Genomic DNA, 15,228 nt, shown 5'->3' with positions numbered 1-15,228 from the left:
CGCCATTCCAAGGACATACTCCGTATACTCGGCGGGCTGGCTATTAGTCAACCCGCCGAATAGCCACAATGATAGTCGGACAGCCTCAAGTTGAAGATAGACAGACACTCATTCATGTCTAGATATAAAAGCACCTTTAGAGGCTTGAACAAAATGGCTTTGTCTAACGGTACAAAATTCCCAAGACTACTCTTGCTATAGTTTAGAGTTTACCCAGTCTACTTTTCACAATGGTTTCTCTCTCGCAAGTTCGCGCCTCAAACTCCTTAATCTCTTCTACATTTCCTGAAAAGCTTGTAGCAGTTTTTGTCGGAGGCACAAGTGGAATTGGCGAAGAAACTGCCAAATCTTTAGCTAAATATGCTAAGAATCCTCGCATCTACATTGCCGGTCGTTCTCGAGATGCAGGTGATCGCGTCTTGGCGGAATGCAAGCGTATCAACCCTGCAGGACAGTACATTTTTTGCAAATCCGATGTGAGCTTGATTCGCGGAGCTGATGAGCTTTGCAACGAGATCAAGAAGGAAGAAAAATCCATCAACATACTCGTACTGAGTTCAGGAGTGTCTGATTTCAGCCGAACTGGTAAGAACCAAGTCTCTGCCCTGAGTTTGGAGTCCTGTTTGAACTAATGGCCGATAAGTTACTTCCGAGGGCCTTCACCTCCTTGCCGCCTTAAACTATTATTCTCGTATCCGAATCATTCAAAACCTCATCCCACTTGTGGCGCAAGCCCCATTCTTTCGACGAATAGTCTCGATAGGAGGAGGTGGACATGAAGGCAGTCTGGATACGTCAGACTTTCAGGCTCTGAAAGTACCGATGGAGAATCTTCGCGAGCATCTATCGACATTGGTTACTCTTGGCTTACAAGGTGTGGCAAGGTCCTCTCCAGAGGTTAGCATCGTGCATTGTTACCCCGGCACGGTTAAAACACCGCTTCTCAAGAATATGCCTGAGGAGATGTTGAAGACGTTGACATTTGTACCTTTGGAGGAGACTGGTGAGAGGCACTTGTACTTGGCTACAAGTTCTAAATATTCACCTCTGAAAAACGCATCTATTGCAATCCCTCTGGGAGATGGTGTTGAAGTATCACTGGGATCTGGTGGACAAGCTGGAGGTGTTTACTCTATCCGACAGGATGGCGAAAATGCCACCCCCGAGATCATGCAGAAACTCGCAGATTTAAGAACCAGTGGGGTTATGGAAGAGGTTTGGTCCCATACTCAGGAGGAATTTGCGCGCATCGAGAAAGGCTATGGAGGTTCAGTGGAAGTGTAAGTGGTTTGCCGCCGCGAGGAAGAATGCCTGATAGATTTGATGCCTCGTACACGAGTGGTATCAGAGTTATTATCTTCTCTTGGTTAATATTTCATTGTCAACTAAAAAGTATCTATATTATTAAGAAGTATCCAGTATTCTAAGTATCCGCAAGGCGCTTAATTACTTGAACACTTGGGTAGTGAAACTATATTCATGGTAAGTTATATGTGTCGACCAACAGGGAAAAATAACTAGTGCAAGTATAAAATATGATCAGTGAAGTTTAGGTCCCGCGTTTATAAAACTCGTTCATGCTCCCTCTGGCCTCAGCCACTCAAACGTATCCAACAAATCAAAATTAAAAAACGTGCTAAAATCAGCCGAAACGTCCATATTCCAATGTCCTCCCTCATCCAACATATTCGTCTGCACTGGTGCCTCCAGTGCCTGCTCCAACACCCGCCTCACAACCTTCTTCACTCTATAGCAAATATCCGCGTTCGGTGACCTGGGGCCAACCCAGTCCAGGAATGAAGCCAACATTCCTAGCTTCTCAACAATGACAGCCTTTGTAGCGACTGGACTCATGGCGCCACGCGTTGTGCCTTTCAATAACTCCATACAGAGAACTCCACCTGCTGGGGCTGCGTATGAAACAACGTTCCATTCGACGCAGTCTTGAGCCGTTTTAAGACGGTTCTGATGTGTCCAGAAGAGATGCGCGAGCGTCACCATTTCGAGGCTGATTTCGAAGAGCCGGGTTTCGTTGCTTTCGCATGCGCTTTCTTCCTTGCTGAGGAGGCGCTCGATGAAGAAGAGGTTTTGGAGGTGCTCCAGCCAGATGAGGAGCTTGCCGTAGAGATCTCTGCCGGGGATTTCTGGGTTTTGGATATCCGAGGGTTGATATATCAAGCAAGATGGAAAGCCGTCGACTATTTGCATTTCTCGCCGTTTCAGGTTGCTATCAAGTTGTATTACTACATTAGTAGCAACTCTCAGAGGTAGGGAGTCATGACTTACAGAAGTGTCGTCTTTCCACCAAAATCCATGCCTTGCAGAGAAATGTCCAGAATCTCATCTCTCACATACGACAGCATAGCTCTTGCTCGAAGAGTCGTCGTCATATGGATCTTGCCATCGATATTCCATCCATTTTCATCCACGCGACATTCTTCACGTCCATTCAGTGGAGATCCTGACAGTAATAATTCGTCGCTTATATCGAGAGGCAGCGGCGTTGACGAGAATTTTCTGCCGAGGAACATGGGCCTTCCGGTGAATGTAGCTGTTACCTTGTCGTGTGCGAAGATGGCTGCGAATAGCCGGCGCTTGATTTGTGTTGATACAGATGAGTCCATTGGATCGGCGTTTGGAGAGACGTGGAGGCCGAGGTAGGTTGTCAAAGCCATGAGATCTCCGTGCGCTCTCCAGTATTGCATGCCTGAGACACAGTGTTAGAAGAAGGGAATCGAGAGAAGTTCATCAAGTGACCATACCTGCATCTCCTGATACATTCGACTCCAGTAAGCAGTGTCCAAAGACAACAAACGCCAATAACTGGTTGCTATTGGAAGCATCACGGCTGAGCTCAATACACTTCCAAGCAGCCATCTTATACCGGCTTACAAGACAGCTCCCATGGTTGTTCTGTAGATCGATACAGTCCTGTGGTAAGATAGCCTTGTCAGGAAGCCTGCGAGCGCCATACGCCCAAAAGACGAAGAGCAAGCCAAGAGACTCCCATCGAAGATTTGATCCAGAAAACCCTCCAAACCATTGTTCCACATCTGTGTGGTCATCGCGCAGAGGAACCGCGCCGTTTCGACATAATTTGAATGACATGCGTCTGAGCAGCTCTTCGTCTCGAGGCTCTTGGCTCAAAGTTCCACCGAATGTCGCCCACAAAGAATCAGTCAGCCACTCCCCTGCAAGCGGACACCAGCCTCCGTAGAAGCTAGAGTACATCCTAGCCAAGAGCTTAGAAGTAGCGATATCGGGGATCACACGCAGAGTGCTCATGGCAAACTCGTCCAAGCGAGGGAAGGATTGCACAATCTTGAGCGGCAGCGCCTCCTGATCGGGCTCGCGCTTCCATACCGTTGACAGGCGATTCTGCGCCTCTTCATAAAAGGCCGTAAAGCTGGTTGCGCCGAGGTACCCGACATTGTTGTTCTCTGACATGTTGTTTGCCTTGGTTGGCACTGGGATTGATACCGAGTTGCCGTTGGCAACTTGCGGTGGCCTCAAAGGCGGCACGGATACAGCCGCCGACGACCTTGATATACTGCCATGACGGCTCTGATGGGGATGGCCTCGCTGGCCAGGCTGAGTCATATAGACGCACTTGTCGGCGACGTTTCCGCGACGGCATCGCGAACACACCGGAAGGCGGTGGTCACACGCAACTTTGCGCTTTCGGCAGGGCTCACAAGACTGCAGACGGCCATTTTTGCGCTTGGGGGCCTCTGATAGAGAGATGGGGCTGTCCATGGCGGCGAGTCAATTGACGAGACGCCTTTTGCGATGAGTTGATTCATTGTTCAGCAGAGGTTGTCAAGATTAGTCAGTACGATTACATATACGGTGCTTATATGGTATGTGCACTGTACATATATTGACATGTTGGTGGAGTTTGAGAATATCATCGTGAAATTGATCAAGTACACCAATATGCCAATTCTGCTCAGTAAATCGTATTATACAAATTAACATTTCATAATATAACTTAACTCGTATTCATAAATAAATGATCCTCCTGGGGTTTCCACAAACGTGGACATGTTCCGCCGCTATGGGGTTTGTGTCCTTAGAAGGCGCGTGGAAGGCGCGCGCAAGTCAAGAAACACCATCCAAGCCAAAAAGCATCAAATTTTGAAGAGAATAAAACAGCAAACCGCGATTAGAAATACTTGTTCATGTTTACTAATATCTCAAAGTCACATTCGCTTCCCTATCAGGCCATCATGTCATCGGAGTCAATTCGACTCAATCTGCCCCACGGCTTCATTTCTACCCCAAGTTGGGGCGAGACTCATACAAAAAGTCTGCCCCATATTATGCCGCCGCTATACTCGCAGCATAGCGATTATCGGCGAAATAGTAGTCATGGTATCAAAAAGGGAGCTGAGTTTGGAGCTGAGAATAATAGGCAGCGATATAAATAATATTTACTCCAAGGAGCCCCAAGTTCTAGATGGGAAAATTTTCTTCTTCCTGTACTTCCGAGCTCTTCTCTGCTCGTTACATCTTTGGATATCTCTTTGAATATCAAGAAAATTTGCATAACGATATGCCTCCTTTAATCACAAGAGATATTATGCCGTTGGATGATACACCGAGTCCGGAATGGCACTCGGGTATTTGTATTAGCGATGGCTCTATGAAAGATCCTACCATTGCTGATATTGATGCCCGCCGACAGGCTGCTGGCCAGATGATTGCTCCGACGGCTGCCTATGCAGATTCCGACATGTTTAAACTGCAATGTTCAAGAGTCAGTTCATGTTCTTGATATCTTTTATAGGTCATATAACTTACCAAAACGTGTGTTGTGATAGGGACCCAACAAGCTAGTAGCAAAAAGATGGGACTGTGAGTCTGATTCTTGCCGACCGCTCCGAGTGTCTCCTAACTTATTACCACAGATCACTTGACGGCCGAATCACTAGCACGCGCTCCTGGTATTCTAAAAGTCGCCGCAAGATTTCTCAAAAGACCTGGAATCATTTCGCTAGCTGGAGGTCTTCCAAGTCCAGACTATTTCGGCTTCCGCTCTATAAGTGCCCAAGTTCCCACCTCGAGTCAGGGCAACCTCTTCGAAGCCGAATCGACAATTACAATGGGAATTCACGACATAGCTTCTGAAAACGCGGCATTCGATCTCTCGATCGCTTTAAACTATGGTCAGGCGGCAGGCTCGGCACAGATGATCCGTTGGATCACTGAACACGTAGAGCTGGTTCACAACCCTCCCTATGCCGACTGGGATACCTGTTTGACCACTGGAAGCACAGACGGTTTATATCAAGCGCTTAGGATGCTTTGCGACGGAAACAGAGGTGATTCGTGGATGACTGAAGAGTACAGCTACGCTACTGCCTTGGAGACAGCTATTCCCCTGGGTATTAGAACAGTCGGCATCAAGATGGATGCAGAAGGACTAGTACCGGAAGTTATGGATGAAATTCTCACTACCTGGGATGTTACGAAAAGGGGTTCAAGAAAACCACACGTGTTATATACTGTACCGACTGGCCAAAACCCAACAGGGTCAACACAAAGCGCATCGAGAAGAAGAGCCATATACGAAGTCTGTCAGAAACACGACGTTTACATCCTCGAAGATGACCCTTATTACTTTCTTCAGCTACGTTCTCGCACTTCTAGCAGCCAACCTCCTCCAAAACTATCCGTCGGCGAGTTTCTCGCCTTTCTACCCACCTCATATCTAAGTATCGACACTGATGGTCGCGTAATGCGTCTCGACTCCTTCTCCAAAATTCTCGCCCCCGGCACAAGAATGGGCTGGGTGACCGCCTCAGAACAAATGATTGAGCGATTCATCCGCCACAGTGAAACGGCAAGCCAGGGCCCTAGCGGCTTCTCTCAGGCCATTGTATATAAGCTGGTGGACGAGCAATGGGGCCACACAGGGTTTCTGAATTGGCTACAGCGTTTACAGGCGGGATATACGGACAGGAGAGATGTCATGATGAGTGCGTTTGAGAAGTTTCTGCCAAAGTTGATTGTTAGCTGGGATGTTCCAAGTGCTGGAATGTTTGTAAGTTGCCAAAATTTATCTCGCTCATGTTGTCGCGAAAGCTAACGAGGTTACAAGTGTTGGCTTAAAATAAAGTACACCTGCCACCCCAACTCGAGAACATACTCTCCGCTGGACATTGAAGAAGAAATATTCGCAGCATGCCTCAAAAGAGGTGTTCTCCTTGCAAAAGGTTCCTGGTTCAGAGCAGAGCCGGATCTGCCGCTCCAAGACGTCTTCTTCCGCCTCACATTTGCGGCGGCGAGTGAAGAGAGCATAGAAATAGCTGTTCGGGCTTTTGGAACTGCGCTTCGTACGATTTTTGGCTTGGTTTAAAGGATATTAAAAGCCATGGTGTATTATGTTCCTTATCTCTCCTCTTCTTTCACAATTTGGTTGGTTAATTATATATCTTAATAAGGTAGCTAAGGTAAAGTTCTTGGCATAAAAAATAAAAATATGTATTCAAACGCCTATATATGATTATACATTTTGTTAAATCTCATTATAACATTCTAAAGTTGCTGCGTACTGGTCAACCGCCTCTATGCAAGTTCCAATTGCATCAAACAAATGCGACTCCTTAAACATCTCTGTAAATAGTCGTAACACTGAGTACGCTATGTGCCTAATCACCACTGCGCTGCAGTAGTCTTCCGAACTAGGTTCGAAGAAGGGGGTCTCTTTCAAAATACGCGCAATGATGCGAATCAAGACCTTCTCTTCTGCCTCTAAAGATTCACTCTCTAAACTGGCCCGCTCAAGCCACTTGCTCAAGAATAAAGCGCACTCCAGATTAGCAATACTGTGAATGATGCTCCAGGATAAAATTTGAGTTTTCGATGCATATCTGATTCCGATGCGGACAGGTATGCTAAGCGCATGAGCGCTCTGGAGAACGGCCGAATATAGACGTGGCGAGCGTTCAGGCATGGGAGATTGCGCAAATGCAGCTGCGATGATAGCCGGATCCCTAGTGCTAAAGTTGCGACATACTGCCATGTTAAAGCTCAGCCTTATCCAGGCAATGCGGAATACTGCTGTGGCATTAAAACCCAGCGGCGCCATGTAGGCGATGGGCTGTGTGGTGTTCTCTCTGTTCCTCGACCAGCTGCCATCCCAGCGACAGAGAGCTCGTCTAAACTTCATGTAGACGTCTTCTGAAAATGGCACCTTATCAATATCTCCGTAGGCATCAATATGGAGAAGCGTCTCTCTCGTGAGGTGTATTTGCTGCACCAGACCATGAACAGAGATCAGGCCTCCAAAGGCAGAAGTTTGGTGGTCTGGGTTTCGAGATTCCTTGGGTACGGTCAATTCTAAATAATAATCGCCAAAGGTACTAGTCATCGGCGGGTCGCGACGCCGTATTTCCTCCCACTCTCGCTCCGTGGAAGCCCACCATGCACTTTCGTGCTGTGGCATCATTATCGACCAAATTTCTCGAGCCATGAGCCGCGGCGGAGTTTCGTAAAATATTGTATGCAGATTGAAAATTATAAATGCAATGAACACCGTCCGTCGACGTCCTTCGTTATATATCCACTGCTCCCACGTTTCATTCGCTGGTATACCGTCTTCACGCAAGTACCCTCCTTGGCGCAGGTGAAACACAATTTGTTCTGCTAGACTGAACGCATCCGGTAATAAATTCTTGTATTCCCATGAACAGAGGGACATGCAAATAATCATGGCCTGGATTGTTTCGATTTCCAGTGGCGGTTGATTTATAGACCTCCCTGTATTCGTCAAAACGCTAGCAACGGCTTCATGAGTTGGCTTTGCTTGTATCGTCGAGTTATGAGCAGCCTCTACCACGGCTGCGCAAACCTTGCTGAGTTTTATATCTATGAGACTCTTCGCAGCGTAATATAGCGACAAGGCTGAGTCTGCCTCAAATCGATATTGAGCCCCCATTGCAGCAATAGAGAATACCAGCTCCAATGGCATGTAAGAAAGGTTTTTTGTAGAGAGATGTAGAAACGGCCGATGTAAATTGAAGCCAGAGAAGCCTTCAATATACCTGCTGAATGTGTGCTTTGAAGGAAGTTGAAAGTCCAATGGGAGAAGCGCAGCATTATCTCGAGCTCTAGCTGAAACTAAATCATAAGCATCACGAGACATGTAGCATGGATTCCTCGCTGTAGACTGCAATCGTTGCTCGTTCAGAGTGCCAACCGATGCATTGGGAAGCATTGGGCGAGGGTGTATAGCTGGATCATTGATAGGAGGCTGGCGCAGCAGGGTTGAAGCGCAGGGCAAATCATCCTGCCATATACATTCTTCCGTTCTGATTGATACATCTCCATCCGATGTTGTCGTCTCTAGTAGCGATGGCACGCTAAGGGAAGGCGAAAATTCAAAGGCTTGAAAGTTCATCGGAAACTCTGGATGGAAATATGAAAGTTCAAAGGGATTGTGCTGTAATTGGAAGCTGTCCCATAGCATGTCCAACTCTGCAGAGTGCGAGGGCTGAATACTACTCGCGGACGGGGTCGAGACATTTTGATGGTTTGTATCATTAGCTCTTGACTCTTCTGTTTGTTCAAAATCCGGCATGGGAATTTCAGCCCTATCCCCTACTCTCCTTCGCTGGGGAGAGGCATTAGGATCGAGGGGCCCATGTTCCCCCAACTCTTTGGCCAATTTGACATGGCGTGATAATAAGTCCCTACTTCACATGAGCTTGTGCTTTATGAAAAGGATGGTAAAAGAATAAACGAACTGGCGTGAGAAAGTCCGTCCACATATACAGGCATGCGGCTTCTCCTTTGTATCTACCCCAAGTTAGTGGTTATGAGACCAGACGATGAAATTCACATATAAAGCACGTACGAGTTCTCTCGTGGCGCCGTAAATGCTCAGTCCTTAGAAACGACTTGCTACAGAACTGGCAGGGGGGCACCTTGACCTTGTGCCGCATCTTTCCTGGTGCACGCCCTTTGTTGTCTCGGTGAGTCGGACCTCTAAGACGAATCTACCCCAACTTTTAACGAAGCCCAAAAAACCGGGTTCCACTCCATGTCAATGTCAATGTCAAGTCAAAGCACGCCCTAGCGCCTTACGAGGGACAAGAACACGTGATGGAGGCATCACATGACTGGGCAACTCGTTGATTTCTGACAGAATGCCCATGTGAACACAAGGTCTCTTCTAATTCGTATTGCTTAAAATCTCCAAATCTTCCGCTTAGTGATTCTACGTCATGTTGATTGTTAAGCAGATCTTGGCGAATTGTGACGCGTTCCTTTAGTGGGTGGGTTACTCGGCAGGATGCCTCCGAGATCCGCATCGTTACGCACATACACGTATTAGCCAATAAACGGCAATCAATCATGCTTGCTTCTCGGTCTGAAGAGTGCATGGACCATCAATGAATTGCTTTGATAGATTCATCCGATAGATATCAATCTTCAGAAGATGGAAACGCGGTCATATTCTCTATAGCACGCATATTCACAGTCACCGCAGGGTAGCAGTACCGAGGATGTAACGATAGCCCGTGCAAGCCGATCCTTGACGCTTGAAACGCCGGGGCATTAGCTGACAGTTTGCCCGAGTAGATATCTGGGGTTCTGTTGGGTTTGATGTCTGCCGACGCTCGTTTTTTCAGCACCGCTACGAAGACAGATTTCAGCTGCTGCAGCCTATCAAACTCAGAATGAAGCCTTTTTACCGCATCGCAGCCATTGGCTTCACAATAGCTCAGCTATGCCAGGCCGGTGTCAGCGTTTCAAAAAGAGGTTCAACGCTTCCTCCAAAGCCCTCGTGTGATCCGGGATTCACTCTAGAGGGCGCCTCAACCGAAGCGGTCAACGCCCCAGGAACCCAGTTCAAAGCCGTCATTTCATGCTCAAGCCTCGACGTCGACAAAATATTTGTATTCGTCAATGGCGAAGAGTACAACGATTTTCAAGCATCAGCCTCAGATATTGAATTCCCTAATGGCCTCAATGGTAGCACAGCTCTGCTAGGAATCATCGCCGCCGACACCCAAGGATACCCGTTTGTGAGCAGCTTCTCGCTTCGCTTTGGGACCCCGACTTCGAGCGCGAATGCTTCGAAGCTATTTCTCCAGACTGCGGTGGACAATAGCTGTTCAACGTGCGGCGACTGCAACTCGTGCCCCGGCTATCCAATGTGCGCAAGCACATGCCAAGTGCCGCCTCCTCACCAGTGCGACTTTTACCAGACGTGTGTCGAGGATTCGGTGCCCTGCTCTGGCGATTCCAATTCATATGCCATCAACTACGGATTGAAGAATTGCGAAAAATTCGACCAGAATCTCAACCTCTTCTCCGAAAATGGCCAGTCATTTATATGGGGCACCATGAATTGCCTACAGAAAACACTCGTTCCAGTCGTTTCGGCTTGCAATGCCACGTGCCAGACCATCCATGATGCGGCATTTGGGTCGCACGCGCAGTGCTACATTGCCAATGGCTTCTGTAGCCTTGAATGCAAAGACTATGTGGCCGAATTATATACGGTGGGCCTGGACCTTTTCACGTCGGATGCCATCAAGTCTGTCTTTCAGACAGCAGCCGGATGCCTTGAACGGATTGAGCAGGTCATCCAAGAAGGAGCTTGCGTGAACAATGTACTCAGGGATATTATCTTATCCATTCTCGATGTTCTATCCGTCTGAAATATCTAGCGCCATCAGATATCGCCCATAAAGTCCGAGGGAGAATACATCTTGACAACGCATGCCCACTTGTCGCGAGCGTTTTAGCCATTTCATCCCAGTTGCATGTTCAGTTATAGAAGAAGAAAATTTTGATTCATCTAGCAATGATCATCATGTCGTTATATAATTCATGATATGCGTTATAAAGCGCAGGCAAAAGTTTTACCCGCCAAGCCAGCAAATATGTATAGAGAAAGGTACGAGGACGTGTGATCGCTCCTTGGGAACTTATGTGCTGGCGTCAGTCTCCACGCCTTTTGAAGGAGGCAGGCTAAATCCCATTTCCTGCCAGGACTCAAACTCCTTTTCAATCGCAAGCAGCTCCTCCTTATATCGGTCAATGTTCAATTGGTACTTTTCAAGCGCGTCTGGCAGCTGGCCCTCGGAATCTTGCTGCGGTGTCGATTCTGCCGCGGCATCCGCATCCTTTTCACCCATCATTTTCTTCTCCTCCTCCTCAAGCTTCTTGATGAGCATGCTCTTTCGCCGTCTTGTGTCCTCCAGCCATTCCAGGCGAGCATCGGTTATTTTGTTTGACATCTACATTGGCTGTTAATACGGGTAGTAGCGAGTAGCGGTAGCACTAAAAATATTTTTTTACGCCTTACTTGTTATCCGTGGAGTGGCCTCTCTTTTGCGTGGTCTTGCAATCTACAATAGCCAACGGGCTGGAAAGGAAATATGGGAAAAAGGGGGCTAGTCTGAGGGCCTCTGGTCCCAAAGCTGAGGGAGGGGACTCCAAAGCTTTAGCGGGGTCAAATGGCGTGTTGTGAGAGGCTGAGGAAATATGCAGGGGGGTTACATCGCGAAAATGGTCCAATGGAGACGAGACGGAATTTCATCAGCACCGTTGATTACACAGCACAGCATCTGCGAGGCATAACGTGAGTGGGGGTTCTTTGCATGTTCCAGGGCAAATAGACGGCTCGCAGCAGAGAGGGGCCAAAATGGAGCGAGCGGCAAAAGCGTGCCGTTTTGCTGCGAGAAAACAGAAAGAGGGCTGAGTCTAGCTCATACGCGGGTGAAATAATCTATAAGAGTATTGATATGGTTGAATTAGTCCCGAAAAGTTAGTTGATAACTGAATCGCTATCTGGACGTGCTCCTATTCCCAGCTCCTCAGCAGCGTGTTGGCCAGGCAAGTTTTAGGACCTGAGGCTGGCTCGGCCCGAGCCGTACAAACATCCGATGAATGGGAAATGGCCAGCGACTGTTGATAGAATAGTACAGGCAGAATTCTCTATATAAGGGAAAAGAAAAGTGTGTGCATGTATCTGTTATAGCCGCCTACGACTTATCTGTCGAGAAAACCAAGCGAGCTATGGATTTTTCAGTAACGGATCCGGCGGCTAATACAGGATACTCGGATTTTATTAAGACACCACCCACTTACATGTGAGCGGCAAAGTGGTTATTCTAATATAGGCATCTCCAGACTATCTCACCTGCATGCAAATCTATACTACCATTTGATAAGCCAAGGTAGAAGACAACTCCAGAAACTAGAGACGACGATCACACGCGCTCGGAAACTGGCTTTCCATAGGTTCGTCATTTTTTCTTCATCAGCCCAGTCTTCTGTATCCGAATACTATATTAACCATCAGCCCTGTCCCAGCTGCATCTTCCGCCGATCCAGTCCAGATCTCAAAATTGCCCGGGAAACAGGCATTTTTCCCACCTTGTCCTCGCCTACAGTTTTAAAAAAAATTACTAGTGCCGGTTTGTGTATACTTAAGCAGACAAACCCTCCCAGACCGACGCCAAATCCGGCAGCGCAATCAATCGCCAGCAAAAAGTCCCGCAACGCTTGTCAACGCTGTCTCTTTCCCTCCTATCACACTAACAAGATGGCACATGCGCATTCACGCTGCTCCACCATCCGATGCCGAATCGCCGGTTGGCCCCAATGCCGGTGCCGTTGACCTGCTGAAACGGGCAAGCAGGCCGCGGGGGAGAAGGGCTCGCGAAGATTAGATCAGCCTGTCACGGCTCAGAGTCTGGGCTTGGATGCAGATCGTGGTCGAGATAAGGCATCTGATACGGCTTTGAATGGGAAAGAAGGAAACAGAGATCCAAGGCTAGCATGGCAGCGTATCGTTCGCTTCGCATCGCATTGCGGCGAGTTGCGGGCCGGGTTGAAGATGAAGAAACTGCGATTCTGGGGCAGCGCATATATAAAGCTGGAGCTCTTGGCTGTTTATGATGCAGATCTTTTCTGTTGTTATCGCTGTTGAATCTACCAAGACGTTAGTGAACAAGATCTACACACTCTTAGCTCCAAAATGCCTTCCATCTCCAAGGTCGCTTTTACGGCTCTCGCCTCAGTCCAGGGCGCTCAAGCCTGGGGTGTTTTGGGCCACGCAACTGTTGCCTACGTTGCCCAGCACTACCTCAACTCTGCTACGGCCTCATGGTAAGTATTATTATTGAAAGGGGTGGAGAGGAGAGAAGAGGTTCCATCTTTATGATCATGATCATGATTTGCTAACAGACGATTAAACAGGGCTCAGGGTGTCCTTGATGACTCCTCCAGCTCATACTTGGCAAACATTGCCTCGTGGGCTGATGACTACCGATCAACTACCGCTGGTAAATGGTCTGCTCCCTTCCACTTCATTGATGCTGAGGACAACCCTCCCACCTCATGCAACGTCGACTATGACCGTGACTGCGGCAGCGCCGGCTGCTCCATCTCGGCTCTGGCCAACTACACCCAGCGCGTTGGAGACGGACGTCTCTCCGCTGCCAATGTCCAGCAGGCTCTCAAGTTCCTCGTCCACTTTGTTGGCGACATCACACAGCCCCTCCACGACGAGGCTTATGAAGTTGGTGGAAACGACATCTCAGTCACCTACCAGGGCTACACCGACAACCTCCACGCTGACTGGGACACTTACATCCCTGAGACTCTTATTGGAGGCGACTCCCTGGCTGATGCCCAGAGCTGGGCCAACACCCTGATCAGCGACATCACCTCTGGCGCCTACGAGTCCCAGGCCGCCAGCTGGATCGACGGCGACGACATCAGCGACGTCATCACCACTGCCACTCGCTGGGCCACCGACGCCAACGCCTACGTCTGCACCGTCGTCATGCCTAATGGCGCCGCTGCCCTGCAACAGGGCGACCTCTACCCTACCTACTACAACTCTGTGATCGGCACCATCGAGCTGCAGATCGCCAAGGCCGGATACCGTCTGGGCAACTGGCTCAACATGGTCTACAGCGCCAACATTGCCAAGCGTGACGAGGGCTCTGCTGAGGCCCGCGATATTACCCCCAAGCCCGACCTGCTGGGCCGAGACTTGCTGCCCGCTGCCCGTCCTCTTACTCGTGCTAAGCTTGCGAGAGCGGCTATGGAGGGCTCGTGCTGCAACAGCCGGGACCACGACCACAAGCACTAAAAAATATACCTGGAATGATGTTGGGATGATTTTAAAATTGGATGGGTTAAAAGCTTGGGCAGGGAGTTTGTGGGAAAGCAGGGAGTTTGCGGGAAAGGTTGATGAGCGATGAACTGGAATCAGCGAAAAAGTAAAAACTATTATTAGCGAATACAAAGAAATGAAGAAAATACTTACATGTCTAGCCATTAGGTGCTTTGATTCCACTATGAAAGCAGTAAAGACTGGTATCTGAGAATTATTATGATTTGGTCAAATCTTAGACATAACCATGTCTCTGATCTATAAGATACGAGAATTTCACTAAAATAGTAGCAAGCTAACACGAAGAATGATTATTTATTATTATTTCTAAGCTCTGAAACAATGCTAAAGAACTATCGAACCGTGCCCTCAATCGATCGCCAAGGCTGGCTATTGTCTACCCGTAAGCTTGAGCCGCATAGGAAGCATAAAGCCGCTGAAATTTAGTATTTACAAGGCCTGTTGAAGTATACCGGGTGCTTATACGAATAATAACTGATAACCTAAATAAATACGAGTGAATTTGTCAGGTCTTACACTATTGTCAGTAGCCATGGTTTGAAGCTCTCGTCGTTGCCGAACATCATATGAGAAGCTCAATAGCGCCCGCACAAAATACTCAAATCCACTCCCATCCGGCTATCCGAGCATACTTACATGTGAAAAAAGAATATTAATGCAGAAGATGAAAAGATAAGTATGTTCTGGTTCATATATTCCTCATCTATAAACGTTAGCATATGCTAAAGTTCGGCCCAAAGTCTATCTCTGTTCCTGGTCTCGCTTCTTAGCTTTGAGATTTATCCAGAGTTTGGCAGAAGGTACTAGCAAACCTTTTTAATGTTGCTTACCCATACTCTTACCATATTTTTCATCAAAGTCTTCTCATTCTTCCATCATGGCAATTTTTGTGATATAATAATGGCGCAAATGTATACACCGTGATGTAACCCTGTATTACCCATGGATACTTCACCAACCCACAAATACTTATAGTAACGCGCCATCATAACATCTCATAAAGAAAACAACAATCACCACTCAATCTCTCAAAAAGATCTGCATTTTTCGCATCCCTTCTC

The 15,228-nt window shown here is 47.9% G+C and overlaps 7 protein-coding genes across 7 annotated transcripts; 4 read left to right on the top strand and 3 right to left on the bottom strand.

Moving 5' to 3' along the window:
- Positions 1-230: 230 nt before the first annotated feature.
- Positions 231-1,501, top strand: GGI43DRAFT_428337 (uncharacterized protein; the record flags this gene model as incomplete). Its single annotated transcript, XM_083208946.1, has 2 exons — positions 231-585; positions 644-1,501. The coding sequence occupies 2 exons, from the start codon at positions 231-233 to the stop codon at positions 1,282-1,284; spliced, it is 996 nt and encodes a 331-aa protein (XP_083059601.1). The 3' UTR covers positions 1,285-1,501.
- GGI43DRAFT_82507 (Zn(II)2Cys6 transcription factor) lies at positions 1,502-4,088 on the bottom strand. The gene is made up of 3 exons (XM_083210364.1): positions 2,763-4,088; positions 2,287-2,707; positions 1,502-2,227 (listed from the first exon to the last, which is right to left on the bottom strand). Exons 1-3 carry the CDS (start codon positions 3,754-3,756, stop codon positions 1,576-1,578), a joined length of 2,067 nt encoding a protein of 688 aa, XP_083059600.1. The 5' UTR covers positions 3,757-4,088; the 3' UTR covers positions 1,502-1,575.
- A 557-nt stretch (positions 4,089-4,645) lies between these two features.
- On the top strand, positions 4,646-6,361 carry GGI43DRAFT_423642 (aminotransferase-like domain-containing protein; the record flags this gene model as incomplete). Its single annotated transcript, XM_083208271.1, has 4 exons — positions 4,646-4,759; positions 4,824-4,857; positions 4,911-6,046; positions 6,104-6,361. 4 exons carry the CDS (start codon positions 4,646-4,648, stop codon positions 6,359-6,361), a joined length of 1,542 nt encoding a protein of 513 aa, XP_083059599.1.
- A 159-nt stretch (positions 6,362-6,520) lies between these two features.
- Positions 6,521-8,948, bottom strand: GGI43DRAFT_423641 (C2H2-type zinc finger protein; the record flags this gene model as incomplete). Its single annotated transcript, XM_083208270.1, has 3 exons — positions 6,521-8,696; positions 8,751-8,802; positions 8,861-8,948. 3 exons carry the CDS (start codon positions 8,946-8,948, stop codon positions 6,521-6,523), a joined length of 2,316 nt encoding a protein of 771 aa, XP_083059598.1.
- Positions 8,949-9,193: 245 nt separating this feature from the next.
- Positions 9,194-10,759, top strand: GGI43DRAFT_82435 (uncharacterized protein). The gene has a single exon (XM_083210363.1). It carries the CDS (start codon positions 9,687-9,689, stop codon positions 10,671-10,673), a length of 987 nt encoding a protein of 328 aa, XP_083059597.1. The 5' UTR covers positions 9,194-9,686; the 3' UTR covers positions 10,674-10,759.
- A 184-nt stretch (positions 10,760-10,943) lies between these two features.
- GGI43DRAFT_384929 (uncharacterized protein) lies at positions 10,944-11,255 on the bottom strand (the record flags this gene model as incomplete). Its single annotated transcript, XM_083203586.1, has 1 exon — positions 10,944-11,255. The coding sequence occupies one exon, from the start codon at positions 11,253-11,255 to the stop codon at positions 10,944-10,946; it is 312 nt and encodes a 103-aa protein (XP_083059596.1).
- A 1,745-nt stretch (positions 11,256-13,000) lies between these two features.
- GGI43DRAFT_384928 (phospholipase C/P1 nuclease domain-containing protein) lies at positions 13,001-14,122 on the top strand (the record flags this gene model as incomplete). Its single annotated transcript, XM_083203585.1, has 2 exons — positions 13,001-13,131; positions 13,222-14,122. 2 exons carry the CDS (start codon positions 13,001-13,003, stop codon positions 14,120-14,122), a joined length of 1,032 nt encoding a protein of 343 aa, XP_083059595.1.
- Positions 14,123-15,228: the final 1,106 nt, after the last annotated feature.

This window comes from Trichoderma evansii (genome assembly GCF_050947405.1).
Source record: "Trichoderma evansii strain SZMC 28006 chromosome Unknown GGI43scaffold_13, whole genome shotgun sequence".
In the NCBI taxonomy this organism is placed as follows: domain Eukaryota; kingdom Fungi; phylum Ascomycota; class Sordariomycetes; order Hypocreales; family Hypocreaceae; genus Trichoderma; species Trichoderma evansii.
Note: the sequence above shows the minus strand (reverse complement) of the source record. Positions and strands in the feature narration are given on the sequence as shown.